General features: G+C 40.8%; 1 protein-coding gene across 1 annotated transcript in view; it reads right to left on the bottom strand.

Moving 5' to 3' along the window:
- Positions 1-13,314, bottom strand: part of RNGTT (RNA guanylyltransferase and 5'-phosphatase) — a 576,238-nt gene that overhangs the window by 479,952 nt on the left and 82,972 nt on the right. Inside the window, exon 6 of the mRNA XM_069726381.1 lies at positions 9,125-9,368. Coding sequence (XP_069582482.1) covers positions 9,125-9,368 — 244 coding nt within the window. The remainder of the gene's footprint in view (positions 1-9,124; positions 9,369-13,314) is intronic.

The following is a 13,314-nucleotide window of genomic DNA, read 5'->3' as shown; positions in this document are numbered from 1 at the left end:
TTGAGTGTTGGGGAGAGGTCGTGGCCGTGGAAAATTAAAATTTTTGTCATACACATGGCGCCCCATATCCGAGTTTTTGAAAGTTTGGGAATCGTTGCCACGGCCAAAAGCTCCAATGTCCACAGCGATGAAGCGACAGTCCGCATCTGCTATTGCCATGAGCATAACAGAAAAATATTTTTTATAGTTGAAGTACTCCTATCCTGTTCTGGCTGGTTTGATAATGCGGATGTGCTTTCCATCCACCGCTCCCAAACAGTTGGGGAAATCACACACACTCCAGAATTTTTCATCAATTTCAATCCATATGTCCGCAGTGGGTAGGGGTATAAACTCATCCCGAAGAACATTCCACAAAGCCCGGCAGGTGTCCGCAACTATTCCGGACAGGGTGGAAATTACAAGCCGGTATTGGAAGTGAAGGGATGATAAACTCTCTCTGCAATAAAATAAATAAATACAAATTTACAATCAATTCTATTTATGGTGTTGTTCTGCTAAAGACCTAAAGGAAAATACAAAGAATACATGTCAGAACAACCAAAATTAGGACTGGCATTTGTTTAGAATTGTTACGCACCTTAATGTAACCAGCAGACGTTCCTCTGGTGGAATCGCTCTACGGAGCTGGGTGTCCTGTCTCCGGATGGCTCCTTGGACACGACCAAGCAAATCCCGGAAAGAGTCTTGCGACATCCTTGTATATTCCGGGAATTTGTCCGGCTTGGCATTTTTCGCCATATAGCGTGTGATAGGCTCCACAGCTCTCACGTAGTTCGATAATGGGGTGTCGCCAAAAAGGCCTACGCCTTGTCCTTCTCCATCTTTCGCGATTTCTGTGTTGCTCCCAAGCAAACGCACAGGCAAGAAATAGCTTGATGCTTAAATCCAGGTTGAAATAAAAGCTCTCCATGCAAAGATCCATCATGACACAGGATACAGTAGCACACTGTTAAGATTTCAGCAGTCCTAGGGTCTATATATAGATATTCCATAATACACGCCCTCTGTAGTCCCATTGGCGGTGTCTGGTTATCTAGATTTCTCTCCTGTAAAATTTTCCACCAAGCGCACAAAAAACGCAAACGCATGACAAAACGCATGATAAAGCGTGAAAACGCAGCGTTTTATTAACCGCATGCGTTCCCACATGCGTTTAAAAAACACTGCGTTTGTACGTGTTTCTATGCGTTTTTTCCTGCACTTGAGGATGCGGATTACTGTGACACACTCCGCCCGCCATTTTGGTGTGATTTTTGAATTTTTACCTCACAGCAAGTTTCTACTGCGTGGAGGCGGGCCCAGTGACGTTGCTCTTCAAGCTCCTGCCGAATTTCGTCAAAAAAATGATAATACCATTTACCAAAACTATATATATTTAGTTGTGAAGTGGATCAGTGACATTTTCACACCAATTTTGAACTTTTGTTTGGTGTTTTCTCCATATACTGCCTATTATTTTTGTTCTTTCTTACTATTATTTATTAATTGTATTATTCCTACATTTGAATAAATAAAGTATATATGGATTCTAGACTCCCGATTCTTTAGAATCGGGCTGCCATCTAGTTATATATATTTTCCTATTTTATGATTATCTGTTTTGCTTAAACATTGTCAATTATCTGTGAAACACTATAATGATGTTCACATTCCTAGAGTTATTCTCAGGGGCACCTCCCTTATGTCAGGGAATACAAACCCTGATTTAATCATGTATGTTTATAGTGTTTGCTCCTCTGTAGCAGAGCTTTGACAAAGCACGCCGGAGCCGTGTTTGAAACGTGTTGCATTTGTCTGTAAAACTTTTTCTTATTGAACTTTTCACCATGAGTCAGGACGAATGTCCGTGCTCCAATATAACTGTGCCACAACAGGTGAGCTGACATCTACCGTACCTTCCATATATGGCAAATTGAGTAATAGATCCTGAGCAATAACTGCTTATTTCAAAGTGACAGAAACTTTACTATAGAAGTAGCACAACATACAACTTACAAGCCACGCCATTTCAATTGGAAACATGGTCAAAAAATATGCTGGGGATTTTTCATGTGTTACTGTACCAAAAAAGCGCACCAGCATCCAATAATACCGGCAATGTGGATGAGCTTCAAACTAATCTCATCCACATTTTGTAGAATGTTTCCATAGGATAGTGACCTGTTGGGCAGATGTTAATGCTTGCAGCAAGTCAACTTCTGTTGTGAATGGGCAGTGAATTGAGCAGATGTGGATTTACCCTACTGTGTCAACATTATGAAAGCTGATTATGACTGACAAGGATTAAATTAGGAAGCAAAGTGAACTAGACTGTTAAAGAGCATTTCAACTGCAAGCATAATTGTGAACAAGCATCACTATAAACGCTGATTTCACGATTATATTGCATATTAAACAGGCTGCCAATCATCCAATGAAGTGAAAAAAAAAAAAAAAGATCATTGTTCCCGGCAGTAAATGTTCCTGTGTAAATAGGACTTGCAATACGGAGAACCATGGCATCCTATGCGCACTGAGCGTTCGTGAGTAGATCATTTTGATGTGCAGCATTTGCTTTGGTCTGCCTTTGTAAAGGGCAGTTAAATGACCGCTGCTCTGTAAAATTTGACCAATCGACGGTTGTAAGGTGCCGTCTGTTGGTCTGTGTAAACCAGTGTTTCTCAACTCCGGTCCTCAAGACCCACTGACAGGTCAAGTTTTCAGGATCTCTTAGTATTTCACAGGTGATAATTTCATCACCTGCTTCAGCATTAACTCCATCACCTATGGAAATCCTGAAAACTTGGCCTGTTGGTGGGTCTTGAGGACTGGAGTTGAGAAACACTGGTGTAAACGGACTATTGGACTAAGGGGCCCCACACAACTGATACACTGGGTTGGCTGACTGTTTCATCAACTTGTATATGGCGGTTTTCAAGGACAAGTTAAGTACAGTTCCCCTTGATGGCGCCATATCCGTAGATGGTAGAACTATATTGATGGTGTTTTTTTCTGTCTGATGGTGATATTAAGGAGTTTCTTGCTTTTGGAGGTTTACTTTAACAAATTCAACTGAGGATTTACACTTTCTGGATACCTTGGTCTATACAAAGCACAGTACCTTATGTACAGATCAATTTGTAAAACTAACAGATAGAAATAATATTCTTCAATTTAATAGTAATTTAAAGTGAATCTGTCACCTAATTTGTCACATAAGATGCGGCCCATTAGGGGCTTGTGTACATCATTCTGTAATGCTGTAGATAAGCCCCAGATGTAACCTGAAAGATGAGAAAAACAAGTTAGATTACACTCACCCAGGGGCAGTCTGGGGCGGTCCAGGTCCGATGAGCGTCGCAGGTTCAGTCCTCTTCCTTGCTTCTGTCGCGGCTCCTGCGCAGGCGTACTGATTTGCTCTGTTGAGGGCAGCGTAAAGTACTGCAGTGCACAGGCGCTGGGCCTCTCTGACCTTTCCCGGCGCCTGTGCACTGCAGTACTTTGCTCTGCCCTTAACAGGGCAGAAAATTACGGTGACAGATTCCCTTTAATCTTTACCTTGGAGCCAACTAAATAGAGTGACAAGGGCAGTATCTAAAGAACTGAAAACAGATGAGAGTCTGGAGGGGATAGCCAAATAATAAATTTAAGGCTAAGGCTTTGAATCTTAAAAGGAAGGATCTTTTGATGGGTAGACATCAAACTCAGAAAACAACAAGGATTCTTTTGGTCTCTGCTTATTGCTCCTTTAGTGGACAGCCGGCTTGTATTCTTAAGAAGCATTGGTCACTCTTATCTAGGAACATCCCACAACTGATGACTAAGTTCCCACCTCTTTTATAATATAGGCAGGGCACCAATTTGAAGGATAGGCTGGTTGTAGGCCAATATATGGTTCTCTTAAATAAATTGATTCTAACAACACTGAGCATTAGTGATGAGCGAGTATACTCGTTGCTTGGGTTTTCCGGAGCATGCTCGGGTGGTCTCCGAGTATTTGTAACTGCTCAGAGATTTAGTTTTTCCTGCCTCAGCTGCATGATTTACAGCTGATACAACAAGAGGACGATGAGTCAAGAAAGTATGCCAATAGTTAACAAATGTGAAAAAACTTTATTAGTTATAAGATAAAACCAAACAAACAAACAGAACTGTTATGCAACATGTCTACAGTTCAGATGAGCAATCAGTACAAAAGTAAGACAATACTAGCAACAGGTGTCAAGCGAGATTCCAAATAAAATAACGAACGGTTCACCAAACCCACATATCTACACAGGGTGTACTATATCAGATAGCATCCGTAACTACGGTATTACAGGTAATATATAGGGGGGATATGATATGATGTATACATAAACCGGACTCAATCATGTGTCCATATATGTAGGCGGGGAGTGGAGCGGGGGGGTGTATGGAAGGAATTAAAGAAAGAAGGCAGGTGAAACCGATCCTGGATCCCCAACGCACGTTTCGGTGCAGGGTACACGCCCCCTGAGGAAGGTGTACCCTGCACCGAAACGTGCGTTGGGGATCCAGGATCGGTTTCACCTGCCTTCTACCACATGGGTAACTACTAGCCATTACTTCTCTGTTACTGCGGTATAGCTGGGGGTTATGTTTTCATCTTCCCTAGACCGGGCTCCTTGTGCTTTGGGGTTGTTGTGAGTGGGTGTGATGTGCATGTATGGAGGACATATTATTTGCATTACGTTGGGAATATAATAGTTTAATTCCTTCCATACACACCCCCGCTCCACTCCCCGCCTACATATATGGGCACATGATTGAGTCCGGTTTATGTATACATCATATCATATCCCCCCTATATATTACCTGTAATACCGTAGTTACGGATGCTATCTGATATAGTACACCCTGTGTAGATATGTGGGTTTGGTGAACCGTTCGTTATTTTATTTGGAATCTCGCTTGACACCTGTTGCTAGTATTGTCTTACTTTTGTACTGATTGCTCATCTGAACTGTAGACATGTTGCATAACAGTTCTGTTTGTTTGTTTGGTTTTATCTTATAACTAATAAAGTTTTTTCACATTTGTTAACTATTGGCATACTTTCTTGACTCATCGTCCTCTTGTTGTATCAGATATGTTTTGAGTCGTTTCTTGCCTATTGCTATAATAGGCAATATAACAGAAACCATGGAAAGTCTACTTCTAAAGCAGATAGATGAAGCTGCAACCCATAATGAGGTCCTGGTTATGGGGGACTTTAACTACCCGGATATTAACTGGGAAACAGAAACCTGTGAAAACCATAAAGGCAACAGGTTTCTGCTAATAACCAAGAAAAATTATCTTTCACAATTGGTGCAGAATCCAACCAGAGGAGCAGCACTTTTAGACCTAATACTATCTAATAGACCTGACAGAATAACAAATCTGCAGGTGGTCGGGCATCTAGGAAATAGCGACCACAATATTGTACAGTTTCACCTGTCTTTCACTAGGGGGACTTGTCAGGGAGTCACAAAAACACTGAACTTTAGGAAGGCAAAGTTTGACCAGCTTAGAGATGCCCTTAATCTGGTAGACTGGGACAATATCCTCAGAAATAAGAATACAGATAATGGGAAATGTTTAAGAACATCCTAAATAGGCAGTGTAAGCGGTTTATACCTTGTGGGAATAAAAGGACTAGAAATAGGAAAAACCCAATGTGGCTAAACAAAGAAGTAAGACAGGCAATTAACAGTAAAAAGAAAGCATTTGCACTACTAAAGCAGGATGGCACCATTGAAGCTCTAAAAAACTATAGGGAGAAAAATACTTTATCTAAAAAACTAATTAAAGCTGCCAAAAAGGAAACAGAGAAGCACATTGCTAAGGAGAGTAAAACTAATCCCAAACTGTTCTTCAACTATATCAATAGTAAAAGAATAAAAACTGAAAATGTAGGCCCCTTAAAAAAATAGTGAGGAAAGAATGGTTGTAGATGACGAGGAAAAAGCTAACATATTAAACACCTTCTTCTCCACGGTATTCACGGTGGAAAATGAAATGCTAGGTGAAATCCCAAGAAACAATGAAAACCCTATATTAAGGGTCACCAATCTAACCCAAGAAGAGGTGCGAAACCGGCTAAATAAGATTAAAATAGATAAATCTCCGGGTCCGGATGGCATACACCCACGAGTACTAAGAGAACTAAGTAATGTAATAGATAAACCATTATTTCTTATTTTTAGGGACTCTATAGCGACAGGGTCTGTTCCGCAGGATTGGCGCATAGCAAATGTGGTGCCAATATTCAAAAAGGGCTCTAAAAGTGAACCTGGAAATTATAGGCCAGTAAGTCTAACCTCTATTGTTGGTAAAATATTTGAAGGGTTTCTGAGGGATGTTATTCTGGATTATCTCAATGAGAATAACTGTTTAACTCCATATCAGCATGGGTTTATGAGAAATCGCTCCTGTCAAACCAATCTAATCAGTTTTTATGAAGAGGTAAGCTATAGGCTGGACCACGGTGAGTCATTGGACGTGGTATATCTCGATTTTTCCAAAGCGTTTGATACCGTGCCGCACAAGAGGTTGGTACACAAAATGAGAATGCTTGGTCTGGGGGAAATTGTGTGTAAATGGGTTAGTAACTGGCTTAGTGATAGAAAGCAGAGGGTGGTTATAAATGGTATAGTCTCTAACTGGGTCGCTGTGACCAGTGGGGTACCGCAGGGGTCAGTATTGGGACCTGTTCTCTTCAACATATTCATTAATGATCTGGTAGAAGGTTTACACAGTAAAATATCGATATTTGCAGATGATACAAAACTATGTAAAGCAGTTAATACAAGAGAAGATAGTATTCTGCTACAGATGGATCTGGATAAGTTGGAAACTTGGGCTGAAAGGTGGCAGATGAGGTTTAACAATGATAAATGTAAGGTTATACACATGGGAAGAAGGAATCAATGTCACCATTACACACTGAACGGGAAACCACTGGGTAAATCTGACAGGGAGAAGGACTTGGGGATCCTAGTTAATGATAAACTTACCTGGAGCAGCCAGTGCCAGGCAGCAGCTGCCAAGGCAAACAGGATCATGGGGTGCATTAAAAGAGGTCTGGATACACATGATGAGAGCATTATACTGCCTCTGTACAAATCCCTAGTTAGACCGCACATGGAGTACTGTGTCCAGTTTTGGGCACCGGTGCTCAGGAAGGATATAATGGAACTAGAGAGAGTACAAAGGAGGGCAACAAAATTAATAAAGGGGATGGGAGAACTACAATACCCAGATAGATTAGCGAAATTAGGATTATTTAGTCTAGAAAAAAAGACGACTGAGGGGCGATCTAATAACCATGTATAAGTATATAAGGGGACAATACAAATATCTCACTGAGGATCTGTTTATACCAAGGAAGGTGACGGGCACAAGGGGGCATTCTTTGCGTCTGGAGGAGAGAAGGTTTTTCCACCAACATAGAAGAGGATTCTTTACTGTTAGGGCAGTGAGAATCTGGAATTGCTTGCCTGAGGAGGTGGTGATGGCGAACTCAGTCGAGGGGTTCAAGAGAGGCCTGGATGTCTTCCTGGAGCAGAACAATATTGTATCATACAATTAGGTTCTGTAGAAGGACGTAGATCTGGGGATTTATTATGATGGAATATAGGCTGAACTGGATGGACAAATGTCTTTTTTCGGCCTAACTATGTTACTATGTTACTATGTTACATGCCACTGTATGCATGGTACAATTAGTAGTCTAATATGACCTTGGGACTATTCTTTATAATGATTTACAGCTGATAGACAGCTTGAATACATGTGAGGATTCCCTAGCAACCAGGCAACACCCACATGTACTCAGGCTGGCTAGCAGCTGTAAATCATGCAGACGCGTCAACAAAAACTAAATTTCCGAGCAGTCACAAGAGCGTGCTCTGGAAAACCCGAGCAACGAATACACTACTGAGCACCACTAGATGGGTAATTTCCAATGCTTGGGATGCACATGTTGTGGTAATATGTTGAAAGGGGTACATCATAAAGGATATTCATGTTCATCGAATTTTGTAATCCAAAATCTTGCCCATTTGGATAATTCTATGTTGGTGAGACTACTATATAATCATGGGCACGTTTTAGTAAACATAAGAGTACGGTTAGAACAGGTCTTGCTGACCCCCCAATACCGAAACATTTTATAGAAAATATACACTCTGTAGATCAACTTAGATTTAGGATAATAGCTAATGTAACTATTCAGAATAAAGGCGGTGACAAATTAAGAATGTTGAAGAAAAAGGAGCTACGTTGAATATACGAGTTGGATCGTTTATATCCAAAATGGCTCAATAGTGAATATAATATTTTTAGGTGTCTATGATACGGAATTGTTGATATCCTACTTGCTTCACACATTGGTTTGCTTTTAATGTTTCTTTTTTTTATTTTTAGATCACCTTTTTATGTGACAATAGATGGAGGTTATGACTGGAAGATAGTACTTGGATAAAGATCAGAATAGCTAATTGATTTATTGTGCTTTGCTCTCGTTATCTGCCTCTCTTTGTCTCTCCTCTATTTATTTAGTTTTTATCCCTCCTTTTTCTTTTTCCTTTTCCCAGGTGGTGGCTTTATTATTTGAATTTTCCTTATTTGATGTTTAATATTGTTTTTTATGGTATCGAAATGCAGTTGATTTATTGCAGCGTTGAGACTATTTGATATTTGATAGACCATGTGATCTTTGGTTAGTTGATGACACGGGGCCTAGTGCAGGATTGGATGGAGATCACTGGGGAAGACTTGGGAGACCCGTATAAACATTTGATCATCAAACGAGCCTGCAGATATCAGCAGATTTAGCCATCTTAAATCTAATGTGTATGGGGGCAGTAAAGAGTACCTATCACCATTCTGGGGCTGCCCTTTTTAATCCAGAGAACAATCTTGGTTTATGCTATACTGCTGAGACATCATTTGTCAGACCCTGTCATTTATACCTCATTACTGCCATAAATATCACCATTATTGAGAGGACATCTCGCGGTGTATGGCCACCCTACAATGCTGCATATTTCTTATTTTTTAAATGTGAGACACATTCTAAAGAATACAATTTAATAAACAGATTATATAAATAGAAATAAAGAGATAAGTAACTTACGAGTTTTAATCTCTCTTTTTTCTTCCTGTGTAAAGCAGTTCCTGAGGACCCTGGCTCTGCCTCTTGACCAATACCATTCCCCTCATCATCCACATCATCATCCTCAAAACACCATTCTGGGAGTTCAGGAGGAGGGGGCGCATCTTCTACATCTCCATAGCGTTGAAAAAGCTCCCTTATGTAATCAGCTTTATAAATACCCGGTGGCCTTGTATGAGCAAAAGTAGCTACCGCAGCCTCGATGCTTATGGGAAAAACAGAAAAGATGCAAGTGCTAAATGCATGCGCTAGAATCACAAACAACAAAATACATATAAGAACTCAATAGAAATAAGCCATAAAAAGATGAAATGGAAAAATTATCAAAAGATGAAGGATAATTACTGCTGTTCAGAAATGACAAAGACGAGGTCACAAGCAATTTTTCTCTAGGGAAAAAAAATGGATGCCATTAGGCAAATTGGAGAGGTGTACTACAGTGAACTAGTCTGCTGTATTCATAACAGGAGAGCAAACCTGTACAACTCGAAGTTCATTGGGTTTAGCGCAGGAAAAAAGGCATGTGGGGATTTTTTTCCTTTTGTTTTTTTTTTAAATTTTAGGTCAATAAGTAAATAGCGAGCGAGGAGCGGCTGGTGTAGGAGGTCGCTAAAGGCTTCTTTCACACTTCAGTTGTTTGGCGTCAGTCACTTCCGACATAGTGACGGATCGACGGATCCGTCACAATTGTTGAGAAAACGGTTCTAAAAGATCTGTTTTTTTGACGGATCCGTTACTTGGGGTTGTCTGGGGAAAGTATCTACTTTTTTGAGCATGCGCAATTGAAAAAGCGGATTGGGGCGACGGATCCGCCGAAATGACGGTCGCGACAGATCCGTCGCCCTTAGGCGGCAATTCTTTGGAATGGCGGACGCGATGGATCCGTCACGATCCGCCATTTCGGCGTTGACAACCCTAACCCCAACACACCCCTAACCCTAATCTTAACCCACTCCTAAACCCTAATCACAACCCTAACCATAACCCTAATCACAACCCTAACCCCAACACACTCCTAACACTAATCCCAACCCTAACAAAAACCATAATCACAACCCTAACCCCAACACACCCCTAACCCTAATCCCAACCCTAAACCCACCCCTCACCCTAAACCCAACCCTAACCATAACCCTAACCACAAACCTAACCCTAATCCCAACCCAAACCCTAATCCCAACCTTAATCTCAACCCTAACTCCAACTGCAACCCTAATTCCAACCCTAACCCCAACTCTAACCCTAACCCTAATTTTAGCTCCAACCCTAATCCTAACTTTAGCCCAATTCTAACCCTATAGGGACAATATAAATAAATACGGTACATTTTATATTATTATTTATCCCTATCTAAGGGGGTCATAAAGGGGAGGGTTATTTACAATTTTTTTTTATTTTGATCACTTTGATAGGGTCTATCACAGTGACCAAAATAAACCAAAAGGAAAAATCTTCTTATTGTTGCCGGGTGCCGGCCGGCAGATCTCAGCGGGCTCACTGTGCATGCGCTCACCATTTTCTTACGGGAAGAAGATGCCAGCGGCCGTGCAGGGAAGCAGGAGGACCCTGCAGGGAAGCAGGAGGACCCAGGGACACTGATAAGTATAGAGGGCGATTGGAGACCCTATTTCTCTGGAAGCGTATCGGCGGTCGTTAAGGGGTTAAAGGGAATGTGTCATCAGAAGATTATGTATTGTTTAAATCTTGTTGCAATCTTCCCACTGGTTACAAAGCCTGATACTAGACTCATGTATCCGATATCACTTTTGAGCAGTTTCATTATCATCACAGACAGAACTATAATGACCGGTGACAATGAAACCTCTATGTACAGTAGCTAACATATATGGTTACAGCTCAACTCCTCTTCATCACAAAGAAATTTGCCCACATTAGAAAAAAAATCTCAACAAATCAATAGTGTTATAGGCAGTTTATTGCGATTTCTGCCCAAGTGACTGTTGCAAAGAGCAGGAAACATGAAATTTAAAAGGTCTATTGACCAGTGTAAAAACTGAATTAAAGTGATGAGGAAAATATAAGTAATATAAAAAAGGGGTATAAACAATGGATCACTTTCTGATACATTCACATTAAAACTTTTCAGTTATCTTTAGAATAAGTGATAACTAGCTGATTTGCTGGGGGACTGCAGCTGGGACAACCAATGATCCCAAGAACTTGGCTTTAAAGGCCTGAGCCCAATGGTTTTACTGTGTACAGGACTGCTGGAAATGGCAGAGTACAGCAATAGGCTATCTCCAAAAGGCCCATAGACAATGAACCTCAACGGGGCATTACAAAGTTCAGTTCTCAGTATGGGTGAGAGGGTCCCAGTGATGGGTCAACAGAAATCAAGAGTGTCAGTAGAGGTGAGCAAAAATATATTTGTAGTCCATGTCACCTGGGCCAAAGTCCTGCAGACCTTCTCCTACTTTATGGCACCTTTGGAGCTTCTCCTGAATAGTAGCCCAGTGAGATGTCAAGTGTATGTTAAACCACAATAATGTGTCAGAAAAAGGTGTTGGGGATGTAGATAGTTAGGAGGAGGCGCAGGGGACGATAATGATGCAAGAGGAGGCGGTGCCCGGCGCGCACAGGCCCGGAGTGACGGCTGTGCTGCGTCTGATAGGAAAGTCCCGCCTCACGGACGGTTTCACGGTATGAGGGGGCACATTTTATATACGTTTATTTCAGCGTGCACAGACATCATAACTAAAAGAGCCACCTTGTCAGAATGCAGCATTTGTGCTGTACAAGGTGGCTCTTTTAGTTACAAACGCCTGAGGGGGGTGACAGGTTCTCTTTAAACATGCCATCAAAACATCCATCTTTGCATAAGAGGACACAGATCCTGTACACCATACCTCTGCTACACATTAAAGGGGATCTCAAAGAAGTTTATAAAGTTGGACACGGCTACCATGTAAATAAAATGCCCAAACTTTTGTTTCCATTTTAGACCCAAAAATATAATTTGCATTAATTTAGTACTACGGTTAACAGGGTGGATAAAAATCAATGTTTTTTTTTTAAAAAATTAAAAAAAAACAATTTTTTTGATTTAAATCGGATTTTTTTTATTTAAATCGGATTTTTTTTCTTTAAATCGGATGTTTTTCAATAAACTGCTTTTTGAGGAAAATATTTTACCATCCAAAGGTTCTTCCATCATGAGATAAAGCGGAGTTGTTTAACTCAGTAGAATAAAGGCTGTATATGTGTAACATTCACAATGCCATGCTCTTCCAGAGGTTTCTGTAGGATTAGTGGGCAGTTTCTCTCCTATATTATCACAGACGCTCGCTTTACTTACGCAGTTCTCAAAACTGAATTTGACTCCGCAGAGGTCCCAGCCTCTTCTTCACGGCAAAAATGTTACAACATGAACAGAGTTGAGAAAAAGACCATAATCCTATTGTTCTACAAACCTATGAATACAGAATCAACTCCTTCAGTGCCAAGTCCAAGAAGTTAGACAATACGTTTCTGATTGTTTGGAGTGGAATAGATCTGCACAACACAAGAAGAATGTGAATCTAAGTGTGAGGAGGAAGGGCAAGCAGACAAGAAAATGAAAGTGAAACTTTGAGCACAATACTGCAGCATAGCCACAGACAGACAAGTCTGGATCTGTTTGTGTGTACGATCTGAGGTTTATTATATTCTTTCCTTATAATGGCAGCAGGCCGTAAAAGAGATCCAGTTTGGGAGTATTTTAATGAAGCTCCTTCGCCTATCGGTAAGGCAGGCATGCGTGCAAAATGCAAACGATGCAACAAAGATGCAAGGCCTGGTGGTGCGAATGAGGCAACATCATGAGAAGTGCGGTGATGAAGATGACCAAAGAAACACTTCTGAACAGGCAGGATCTTCAGGTTGGTAAACATTTTTATTGAATCCTATTTCTAAAGACTGAACTGTCATGTGTGAGAAAAATTATATTTCTTATTATTACTGCATGTTACTGTCATTTGGTACAGTTATGAAGAAAAACAAATATTCCTTTTGGGGCAGGGGCAGAGATTTGTTGTGTACAATAAGCAGAAATTGTATAAACAATAAAATAACAGCATTGACTTTTTTTGTTTAGGGGAATTCATGGATTCTGGAAACTATCCACCTCCAAGATCACCATCATCCTGTTCTAC

Source organism: Ranitomeya imitator, chromosome 5 (genome assembly GCF_032444005.1).
Source record: "Ranitomeya imitator isolate aRanImi1 chromosome 5, aRanImi1.pri, whole genome shotgun sequence".
Classification (NCBI taxonomy): Eukaryota; Metazoa; Chordata; class Amphibia; order Anura; family Dendrobatidae; genus Ranitomeya; species Ranitomeya imitator.
This window is presented reverse-complemented; position numbering and strand designations above follow the sequence as displayed.